The 12,645-nt window shown below is 31.3% G+C and overlaps 1 protein-coding gene across 2 annotated transcripts in view; it reads right to left on the reverse strand.

The window, feature by feature from the left end:
* LOC108911860 (aquaporin) overlaps positions 1–12,645 on the reverse strand; it is a 44,790-nt gene that overhangs the window by 15,161 nt on the left and 16,984 nt on the right. Inside the window, exons 3-6 of one of the 2 annotated variants that reach the window (XM_018716914.2) lie at positions 5,187–5,330; positions 2,859–2,924; positions 2,669–2,806; positions 1,138–1,218 (exon numbers count right to left, since the gene is read on the reverse strand). In XM_018716914.2, the coding sequence (XP_018572430.1) occupies positions 1,138–1,218; positions 2,669–2,806; positions 2,859–2,924; positions 5,187–5,330 (429 nt within the window). The remainder of the gene's footprint in view (positions 1–1,137; positions 1,219–2,668; positions 2,807–2,858; positions 2,925–5,186; positions 5,331–12,645) is intronic. The other variant, XM_018716916.2, reaches the window with a different exon arrangement.

The raw sequence follows: 12,645 nt of genomic DNA on the forward strand, positions 1-12,645 counted from the left end.
ATAATAATAATAATAATAATAATAATAATAATAGTCTTTATTGTTCTATAACAAACATACATATTGCACAAACTAGTTTCCATTAAGTCGAACAAAAGGCGAAGTCTAGTCTGCACAAGCAAGGTTGTGCACACTACTCAACATAACCTATTAACTAACATAAATATTCTAATCCTAAATAATAATTATTAGTAATGACATTTAACCACAAATAAATAGTAGTATTATTAATAATATTGCCGCTCAAATAAAAGTCTTTTATATTTACGTTTGAATGAGTATATATTGCTCTCTTTTATATCTTGATCCAAATTATTATAAACATCGCAAATTTGATAACTAAATGACCTCTTAAACATCTCAGTATTTATTTCTTGAGAATTTCTAGGTGAGAAACAGAAACCAGACGAGAAGTAATTGTAAACGTACGTGACATACCATTTTTAGATTCAGGAATTGTAACTACAATAATGTCATCGAAATTTTTGAAATTGCCGTTGTTCAAAATAAGTTTCTCTTGTAAAAACGTTTGACTTTTTCATTCTTACGTTTCAAAAATGCTCTCAGTTTGGGGTATTTTGATATATCCACACTCTCCTCTATGAAAATAGTTGACTTAATCATTGAGTATTCACTCCACAAACTCGCCGGTGACTTTAAAGTTATTAACTTCTCCATGAAATATGCTAACAGTGACATTTCAGAAACACATGTATTTTTGTTCTGGCACCATTCTTTGAAATTTTTATATGCTCGTCCGTAGCGCACTTTCGACTTCTCGGGCAATAAATATTCGCAGGCAGCATTTGCTGCACATTCTATTTGAAAATCACTCATTTAGAAATAATAATTCAAAACCAGCAAAATTGCAACTTTTATTTAACTTTGTTTATAAACACTTAGAAATGACAAAATCCAAACAACCAAGGCGACTTTGCAAGATTTCAAATAATGTCAAAATTAATTGATTAAGAAATGTCAAAAAATAAAACCTAATCTTTATTTCATGAACCATCTTTATGGTTCACAGTTCTTTAACTATGGGAGCAGATAAAATGTTATAAATAACTATTAAAATATGGTAAATTTGATTTATGGAAGAATTCGTACTGAAATTTGTTATATAATCTTTCTTACCCAATGGTAATCCCAATGGTTATTTAGTAACGAAGGAGGAAGGCTCCTCGCTGGGTTAAGAGCGGCTGATGTGAACGGTGCCTGCAACATATCGAACGTTAATATTTTGTACAGGGTGTAACTAACATATTTGGCCAAATTTCAATGGCGAATTTTTCATCATAAGTTAAAATTGATTTATATCTCCGAGACACTACACTACTGGAAAAAATTATGGGAACAAATAAATTTTTTAATGATTTTTGAAAGCCTGCATATAAGTGAAAAATGATCGTGTCGAGATAAAAAAAGTATTTTGAGGCTACAGTTATAGAGCAGTCAAATAAATACCTCGAGAATTTTTTTTTTTCGGTCTCCACGGAATTTTTTTCGAATTCAATCAATGAAAAGGTCAGATAACTTGTTGATTCAGCTTCAATTTGCTTTTTGAAAGGATCCGTTTACGACTATTGGTTGGCTAGAAATCGATAGTTGAATGAAAAATAACACCTTTGCCTTTAATCATCTCGGCAACAAATTATTGTACAGCAAATCCATGGCGGCTTTGACAATTTCTTTTTTCATCCTTGACATTAATTTCAAAACTTTTTACGGTTTTTTTATAAACTGGGATATTTGTCTTCAGATATAAAAGACCAAAATTTTTACAGCTCAATATATCCACAGTAACCCTATAAATTGACAAGTTGATCCATCGAACCGTTTTCTGTTCCAAATTAAATGATTAAAGTTTTGGAAAGAATTAAAGAATCAAGCTAACTGACCTATGCAGTTTCGGTGAAAATAGGCCCGTGGATTGAAAATTGAAATTTTTTATCTCGTGCTATTATCGTGCCTATGGTTGTGCATTAACCGGAGCTCAAAAAATTGTTTTGTCAAAAGATTTTGAAACTTGAAGCTTGAAACTGCTTTTTTTATCTCGATACGACCATTTTTCACTGAAATACAGCCAGTCAAAAGTAACGAAAAGTTTAAAACATTTTTTTTGTTCCCTTAATTTTTTCCCGTAGCGTATTTAGAGAAGTTTAATATTAGGGTATCACACATTTACGTTTTATATTAAGAGAATGTGGTGGCCGTAATTTTAAAAATAATTTTGACAACATATGTGAGATGTTTTATTTCAAAATGTAATTTGAAACATATAATTTGTTCTATACCCTGTATCTTCAAAAGATTCGTAAAATGTTCAGTACAGTAGAGTACATTTGACTATTGTATTCCTATTTTGAATATTCACAGATAATCCATACCATCTTTTAAAAGTGTATAGAATATATAAAATAAAATAATCAAAACATATTGTTAATTGTTAAATATAACTTATGTATCATGTAGAAGTCCAGATCTTTACAATTTATTATACTTTATGAGCTGTAAACATTTACATTACTGGCTCGCTTTGTGTTCGACACGACTATTAACAATAATTTTACAATTAGACGAACTTTAAGATTTGTTCGCTTTATTGATCTACCGCTACAATTACTTTTTTAGTTTCAAACGTTAGAAACAGAAAGTATCTACTTACCGCCGCAAAAATAAATCCACTAATTGACAGTCCAATTCGTAATGGGGAGGAATCGATTTTCATACTATTCTTAGTGTCCATAGAACCAGCGACAACTAACATTAGAACAAAAGTGACAGTGAATTCTATAAAGAACGCCTAGAATGTAACATTCATACATTAATTCAGCAAAATGAATTCAGTTACTTACTTGAATAAACGTTACACCATATGCTAGCTTCAATACACATATCTGGTAACCACTGGGCATCATTGCCTGAAATTTGATTACTAAGTCAATTTTGTAAATCAAATATACAGGGTGTAACAAAAATAAGGTTACAAACTTCGCCAGCAGATAGAAGACTTAAAATTAGTAGGGGTACTTCATATAAAATTCTTGCCTAAAATGCTTCCTTCGTGATATACAGGGTGTTGAAAAGTTGAAAGAATTTTTTTTCAAATATTTTAAAAATGGTAGGAGGAAATAATCCTAAATTTGGTACGAATACGACACTACATACCCCTCATAATCTGAAGCCTTCAATGACTAACAGTGTAATCCATGTGCGGAGATATGGGGAAGCTGAACCCCTTTTTTCTTAAATATTTCTACCCCACTGACTGTAAAAAAAGTTAGGTGAATTTCTAAATTGCCTATTCCCTATTGCAAAAGTCTAACTTCATTTTTTTTCGGGCAAGCCTTCGTTCTCTAGCTCCGCTAAAAAATTGCTGTTCCTACTGTACGGTAAAAACACATATTTTTCTTCAGAATCAAGCGGTAACCGTATTTTGGGTCCATTTTTCATTGAAGGCGCATTAACAGGTGAAAAATATTTTGAATTTTTAAGAGACGATTTAGTCCCTGCACTTGCGGTGCTTTACCCAAATGACGTAGATCCCGATCTGCCCAATAACACGATATGGTGCCAACAAGACGTTGCACCACCTCATTTTGCAGTGATCGTTCGCGACTATTTAAACCAAATATTTGCTAACCATTGGATTGGTCGAAGAAGAACTATCGAATGGCCCCCTAGATCTCCGGATCTCACTCCCCTAGACTACTTTTTATGGGGCTATTTAAAGAACAAAGTCTATTTCAATAGACCAAATACCATTGAAAAATTAAAGGACAGAATTCGCAATGAAATTCGAGCCATTCAACCATATATTCTTGATAAGGTTCTGCAGGAGTTTCTGTGGCGGATGGGATATTGTCAAGAAGTAAATGGAGGTCGCTTTGAAAATTTCCTCTGATTTTCTTGTTTACTTTAATTATTTATCCTTTGTACAGAAACCTTTTCTCATTTGTTAAAATTGTTGTTGATTGATTATTACTTAAAAAATTAAACAAATTGTCATAAAATCTCTTAAAATGTTCGATAAGCTATTAAAAAACTTGACCCACACGATACCTTGTACATGGTACATTCTTGAAACTTTGGAACCGAATACAGTTTAAGTTGTGTCCGATACGTGAACGTATACGTAGAATTTGACCGTTGCGCATGCTTAAATTCGTATCATGATCATCTACAATCAACTTAAACTGTCTATTATCTCGAAAACTTCCATCTTGAAGGTCATACGTTTTTGACATATTCGTACTCAGAAAAATGTGCTCTATCGAAATCCGTGGAAAAAAATATGGGTTGCCATTTAAAAAAATTGCCGATGACGTCATAGTTCAAAAATAAACAAAACAAAAAAAAGTCAATGGCTGAAAAAAGTGACATTTTTTAAAATAAAGTTGACGTGTCCGAGGATTTCCTGTCAAAACCCTTCAATAACGATTTATCGAATTTATTCCAAACTTTACGAGCTCAGTGTACAGTGTATATAATATATTGGTAAAAAAGAATTTAAAATTTGTGGTTTAAAAGAAAATATTTAAAATCAGGATTCAAATACAAGATATTGAAAATAAAGTGCAATAAGTTATAAAAGCAGAGTACTGCAAAAAATAAGAAAAATGGTTCTTATGTTCAATGACCGCAAATTTATTTTTGTTTATATCTTCCAAACCGGTTCTTCTCAGAGCATTGTCAGTTTTGTTATTAAATAAGTCAAATTTTTAATGTCAGACTTGTATCCAAAATGTATTAGTGGTAACTGATAACTAGTAAAAAATTAATATAATTTATATAAATATAAAAAATTACGTATACAGAAAACTCGAGAAAAGCTTTCTATTTTATAATAAACGCTTAAGACCTTATGATTAGGTAAATGGTCTTATTTTGGCCCCAATAATATATGACGAATAGTTTTTCATTAAAATTTACTAATGTATCTTACTGCAATAAATATAATAAATATTTACACCATGGGATTTGGGGAATGTGATTAAAGAAAAATTTTAAATTTATTAATAACTAGACCAAAAGTTGTCAAGCAGAAAGATATTAACAATGATGGTGTATAAATGAACCTAGTAAATGCGCTGCTAGAATTTACTGAAAATTTTCCAAGATCTACTGTGGGGTTACTTTTACATGGTAAGTTTAAGTAATGCTGGTTTTTGTGCACAATATACCTTTAAGGCAGCATATCCAGCCATTCCTCCCAAATACTGAGCCGGTAAATATACCAGAAACATTTTCCAGTCCATTTTCCCTAAAATTAATATGCCCAGTGATACTGCAGGATTCATGTGGCATCCTGTAATGTGACCTACTACCTAAAAGATTGATAAAAGCTATATATAAAAAAATTATAGACAATCATATATAGGGTGTTAGTTAAGTATGTACAATAAATTCAACAGAGTGATTTTAAGATAATAAGTTCTGATAAACATTGGTCCGCAGATGCTTCGTTTTCAAAATACATGGTGTTAAACATTTGTAAAAAAATTGCTATTTCGCAAATATCTTAAATACGTTTTACTCAATTTTGTTGTAATTTGGCAATGTTATTTGTACTTTGTTATTTAGATGTTACATGTTATTAATAAAAAATTATAAAAAAAATGATAATTTCTAAAAGAAACTATTCCCAATGTTTCTTGTGTGGTTCAGGATATGCAATTAAGTGGATTTTATTTTTTTTCGACAAAAATTAATCACGATACGAAAAACATTCAAGAGACAAAAAAGTTGTATTTTTAGTTGCTTAATTCAAAAAAATATATAAAAATTACAAAAAAGTCAGTGGCGTACATTTTTTTGTCAAAAATATTCGCTAAGGTACCGCTCGGGACGCTACTGGACTTAAATCTAATCAAGTTAGGGTTAAATTAGCCCCTTAACACTACAAATATCACTGCAAAATAACAACAAAATTGGGTAAAGGGTATTTAAGATATTTACGAAATAGCAATTTCTTTACAAAAGTTTAACACCCTGTATCTTCAAAATGAAGCATCTGCGGACTGATGCTTATATGAACTTTTTGTCTTAAAATCATTCAAATAATCGTCTGTTGAATTTATTGTACATACTTAATTAACACCCTGTATAGTTATTTAGCTTATAAAGTCAATGATAATAGTCTCGGATTCTTATAATAATAATACAAAAAGTATGACAAATAAAAATTGCATCGATTTGATTTTTTTTAATATTTTCAATAATGCTAATTGTCCCGTTTATTCCGAGCGTTACAAAATTTCATTCTTCGCAAATGAAATACTCTGTATCCACAGGGTATTTTATTTGAAATACCACTTTACAATGCCACCGGCATTAAAAATAAAATTTAAAAAAGCCATAAGCAGAGGAGTAAAGGGTTCAATTTGGCATAAAGATATTTTCATATTGGTAGATAGCGCTGCTGTATAAAGAATTCAATATATTTTTTTCCTAGGTAATCGCCTGTTTTGGTATAATCAACTATTTGTCAGATGTTTGCAATGCTATTAGCTATTTCTTGACAAAAATAACATTGGTAATACAAGTTTTTGAGAGATTTTTATTTTACATAGACACGATTCGGGGCGTTACACGTATTTTTTTTATAATATATGAAAGTTATCATCTCTCATATCCGTTCAAACGATGTTGAACGGTAAAAACAATGGTTCAATCAAGTCTGTTACTGCTTTTTCCACCGCTGCCATGGAAAACAAGACACTTTCAATGTATACAGGGTGTTTCTGAAATAAGTGCGTTCCTTGAAAAGGTGATAGAAGGCACGAAAATAAGCGACTTTTATTAACCCATCAACGGCCAAGGGTGCGTAAACGCACCCTTTTATTTTAATTTTTTTTTAGATCATCCGTAAAATTCTATACTTTCCTACCTACAGAATCTTATGTCAACAGTCCAGAGAGTGTACTAGTATTTTTATTTAATTAAAATTAATATTGTTTAAATATTATTTTTTTAAAGAAAATACGATATTTAAAACTTCAGAACACATTTTCAAACATATATTGTTCTGTTAGTAAAAATGAGCAGACTATTTTTTTTGAGCCAGGCGTAAATAAAAGATCTATTTTGATACTCATGTAGTTTTTTTACATATGTTTTCAAAACGATGGTCATAATGATACATATATGTAGTGGATGCGTATGCGCACCTTTGGCCGATAACGATTGACATATTTATTCATTCCTATGCAAGTCTGGACAAATCTTGGCATATAAAATACAGGACTTGTCAGAACATATATCAGTTCATTATTAGCAGAGTGTACTTCTTGGTTTTCCTTTGTGTAAAAAAGTGTAGTTTTGTATAAAATATTGTTTGAACTAAAGTTTTTTGTAATGCATAATAGTTATTTTTTTGGATACATCTAGTGCCAATATGAGGTAAGAGATTTTTGAGTTGTATAGAAGCTATAGAGGTATAATTTTGTTTATATTATTGCAGTCATTTGGCAAAATAGAAAATGAAAAGGGCACTAACCACTAAAGAGTTACTTGCTTTGTTAGAAGAGGATTCAGACTGTGAAAATGCTGAATTGGTTGATATTTTTTATGTGCCGCCACAAACAGATGAGGAAAACTTTGATGAAAATATTATTGGAGAAGAGGAATTGCAGACGGATAATGGAGGAACGTATGAAATACAACCAAGTATAGATAGTGATGATGATTTGGAAGATGACGTTTTTAGTTTTTTATGTGAAAATGTTCAAAGTAAGCTGAATGCAAATGCACTTTACACTGTGCGCACAACGAAATCTCAGCTAAAATTTCTTTCTGATTTAGCACTCTCTTTAGATACAGAAAACAGCGATGTTGCTTCAAATACCGCAGTATTCAACTGAACCCATGAAAGACCCTCTCAATCCGCTCTACCAGGTGAAGTCAAATTTGACAATATGGGGCATATTATATAATAGGGAGGTTAATAGTGCAAGAAAAAAGTGTCGATTTCGCAAAAATAATACTATTTATTTGTGTAAAGTGCATTTGCATCCATCTTACTTTGAAAATTTTCACATAAAAAACTAATTTAGTTTTATTAATTTTAATAACTGTTTTCAGCCAAAGGTGCGTATACGTACCTACGTGTTTTTTTTCAAAATACTGTTTATGATTTTTTTCAATAGTAAATTAGTCTTAATGTATGTGTGTTGAATATACTTTAATAAAAAAAAATTATTAAAAAATGTGTTTTTCTTGTTTTAGCCTGTAATGGGTTAAGCAACTGATAAAAAACGTTTTAAATTGAAAAAAATTTCCACACAAAGGTTTAAACAAATTTGAAGCCATCGCTATTGCGGCAGTCAGCTGTTCCTTTAATATCGAAGCTGGCGCGCGCCGCAGTGCGAAAGCGCTGATGGCGGTTTTGACGGTTTAAATTTTGAGTTCGGAAAAGTTGAAATTTATTAAAATCTCATTTAAAGGTAACACAAAAATTAAACGAATAAACGAATGGCTTACCAATAGACGATATGCTCTACAAAAATTATTCAATGATGTTTCCATGTGCTAATAAACATGCTTCCAAAACGGCGATCAAAATACTGTCACCAAAAACACCACACCACACATTCAATGAAAACCGTTGATGGAATTGAAATCTCTGTACAACGTGAGGATTTGCGTCACACAAAAAGGAAACCTGGGAAAAATTAAGAAGCCCGCCCAAAGAAAAAAAAAATCAATCCGAAAAAACAACTTGGTTGGAAAAACCCGAACCTCGGCCAATTGGGGGCAAAAACAACGGCAAAAATCCAAAACGGGCCAAAAAACAATGGTAATTAATGCATGAACTCTTTGTAGGGGCGTAATTAGGTTAAGGTTAAGTTTAAAGAGGTGTAATAATTGTTCCCGCCACACGGTACTGTTAGATACACCCACTTCTCGGCCAATGTCGCGAGTAATACTGCAACACACAATGCACATGCACAAGATGCACAGGGTCGGCTTACATATACGATTAATTTTCTTAATAAATTTTCTCCAAAACAGAAACATTTAGACCATCAGTGGCTTAATAAAAGTTGCTCATTGTTGTGCCGTCTATCACTCTTTTCAAGGAACGCTCTTATTTCAGAAACACCCTGTATATTCGTTACTGACAAAAATCATTTGTTTCTATAAAGTCGTACCTCCAATTTGCAATCTCTACTAGCTTTCTCAAATATCAGAATCATAACTACTTTGTCATTGAGTATATACAGGGTGGCCCTTAAGTAATTGTACATAGAAGTATGATAGATTTGTGACTATAAAATATTACGATTTGAGCCAACTTGCCTTAATAAAATATTGATAATAAGAAAGATACAAGGTGTCAAAAGTGAAATTTCAAAATTTATTTTTCGCAATAACTTGAACATTTTTGGACATTTATACAAAAAAAAAATTATCTTGGGGTTTTTTGGTATGAGAAATCATAATTTGATATCTAATTTAATGTATCTTTTAAAGGGCGCCACATAAGCCACATGTGTGGCATAAATGTACACTAAACTTTTTTGCCCATCAAGGTAGCGCTCTTTTGGGAAAAAAATATTAAAGGCACGTCATTGTAAGAACAAAAATGTATCCTTGTTAACAACCTCTAAACTTAACGGTTTTCGAGATAATCGAATTTTAAAAATCGGCTGCATAATTCTTTAATTCATTACGAGAAATAGTAACGTAGTAAACGGAAGTCACGAATGATTTTAACAGTTAAACTTTCTTGTTTTCATAATGTATGACGTTTGAAAAAAGTTTTAATTGAGTATTTATGATAATTAAGGAATAACAGAAAATGCCGAGACAATAATTTCTCTAATACAGAAATGAGAGATATGGTTACTATTTACTGCCAGCAATATTTCAACGGACGTACTGCGAAATGGGAATATTTCAGAAGATATCCAAACAGGCTGCAACCTAATCACCAAACATTTGAAAATCTATTTAGGAATTTAGGCGAAAGTGGTTCATTTCCTCCTAAACGTGATAATTTAGGCCGACCGGGAATCATTACGCCTGATCAAGATGATGAAATTGGTTCACGTTGCAGATGATCTTCAAGTTAGTACAAGAAGGTTATCTTCAGCTTTAGGAATCAGTAAAACTTCAGTTTTAAAAAGACATCTCGATAAACATCACCCCTACCATTTTACGCATGTGCAAAGTTTATTGCCAGCAGATCTACCATTAAGATACCAATTTGCAAGTGATATCCGAAATAGGCAAAATCTTGACCCCACCTACCTTAATAGAATATTATTTACGGACGAGGCAACATTTAGCCGCCGTGGTATTTTTAATTTAAGAAATAACCATATCTGGGAAATTGAAAATCCTCATTTTAAAAGAGAAAGATATTTTCAACACGAATTCAAAATAAATGTATGGTGTGGGATCATTGGTGACCATTTTTTAGGGCCATACGATTTCCTGCATACTTTGAATGGTGAGAACTACTTACATTTTTTACAAAATGACTTCATTAATCTTTTGGAAGAATTGTCACTAAATTTCAGGCAAAATATGTGGACATACAAGATGATGCACCTCCTCATTATATGAGAGAAGTCGGAACATATTTAAAGACCAAATTTCCTGAACGCTGAATTGGTCGTGGTAGTCATTTCCCTTGGCCAGCACGTAACCCAGACTTTAATCCTCTCGATTTTGGCGTATGGGGCGCAATGAATCAACTTGTTTATAAAAGTCCCAGAAACACTCGCAACCAACTTTGGAAAGAAATAAATGCAACTGCAGTTTCTTTTTTGGACCAATCATGTTATTTAATATGAGGCCATCTTTTATGGAACGTATGGATAAATGCATCGAAGAGAATGGTGGACATATCGAATACTTACTTTGACATAATTAAACTTGTAATGTTAGTTAGCTTAGTGTTTTCTTTTCTTAATATGTGTAAAATTCATTTCTAATTATGATTATTTAGCTTATATTTTAACTGCTTTTTAATTTTTAAAAATTTTTAAATTTTTGATGTCAACACCTACTATTACGTTAATATTCATCCATCATTGATGTAGAAACATGATAAGCTTATACGATTTCTACGTTAATATTTCTCGTAATGAATTAAAGAAGAATTATGCAGCCGATTTTTAAAATTCGATTATCTCGAAACTCGTTAAGTTTAGAGGTTGTTAACAAGTATACATATTTGTTCTTACAATGCCGTGCCTCTAATATTTTTTTCCCAAAAGAGCGCTACCTTGATGGGCAAAAAAGTTTAGCGTATATTTATGCCACATATGTGGCTTATGTAGCGCCCTCTAAAAGATACATTAAATTAGTTACCAAATTATGATTTCTCATACCAAGAAACCCCCAGTTAAAAATTGTTTTGTATAAATGTCCAAAAATGTTCAAGTTATTGCGAAAAATAAATTTTGAAATTTCACTTTTAACAGCCTGTATCTTTCTTATTATCAATATTTTATTAAGGTAAGTTGGCTCAAATCGTAATATTTTCAAGTCACAAATCTACCAAACTTCTATGTACAATTACTTAAGGACCACCCTGTATATTAAATAAATACAGTAAATATGTATAAAAATAATAAAGTACATACCTGTATGTCGATAATTAATGAATGAACTTTGAAAGTATTCTATTTTCCGCGGCAACGCAACAAAATCAATACCAACTTGATCTGCTAATGTTCTCTACAAATATATATCATCGTATATTCTTTGAAAGGCGAGAAAAAAACTTTTTTAATAGAAGTTGTAGAATTAGAGGATTTTTTTTCCGATCAGTAACGTAAAATTTAGATAAAATACCCCGTTAGTCGTAAAAGTTGTTTCATTGCTATACAATGTGAGTTTTTTCGATGTTTAGTGTAGGGATCTGGGAAAGTAGCAGAGATACAAAAAAGTTTAAATGAGGAAAGATGTGCAGTTTTATGATCATAGTTAGCTAAACCATAGTTAGCTATGAGCTAGAAAAAAAAAAATGTCTTTATGCATGCCAACCAAAGAAAAAATAGTAGGGATAGTTAGAAAAAAAAAAGAAAGAAAGCCAGCCCTAACTAACTGGCATGCAAAAAAAAAAAAGGAAATGTAAGAAATAAAAAAAAAAAGGAAACACAAACAAACAAATTGAACAAAACGGCCTAATAAAAACGCAAAAAACCGGAAAATAAAATTTTTTTTGTAAAATAAATAGCAACGGAGCTACACGCATATGAAGGAATTAGCCGAATTCGGATTTTTCCAAATATCTAGACAGCCATGACGTTTTTTTCAAAAAATAAAAGTAACATATAATAAGGATCATAAAACTGCATATCTTTCCTCATTTAAGCTTTTTTATATTTCTGCTACTTTCCCAGATCCCTACACTAAACATCGAAAAAAACTCACCCTGTATATAGTGTGTATTTTAATAAAATATTGTCACTGAGACACCCCCCCTGTGCCCATATAAGAACTCCAAGCATCTTTCAGCATCACATTTAAGTTGTTTTTATTTGTTTGTTTATTTCCGAATATTTTAAACTTTCAATTATTTTTTTTATGGAATTTGTTGAAACAAATGTTATTAACTATTATTTTTACATAAATAGTTTAATTTGTCTTGTAGATTAACAATAATTTTCAGGTATATTCAATGCC

Source organism: Anoplophora glabripennis, unplaced genomic scaffold, assembly GCF_000390285.2.
Source record: "Anoplophora glabripennis isolate ALB-LARVAE unplaced genomic scaffold, Agla_2.0 scaffold768, whole genome shotgun sequence".
Taxonomy (NCBI): Eukaryota; Metazoa; Arthropoda; class Insecta; order Coleoptera; family Cerambycidae; genus Anoplophora; species Anoplophora glabripennis.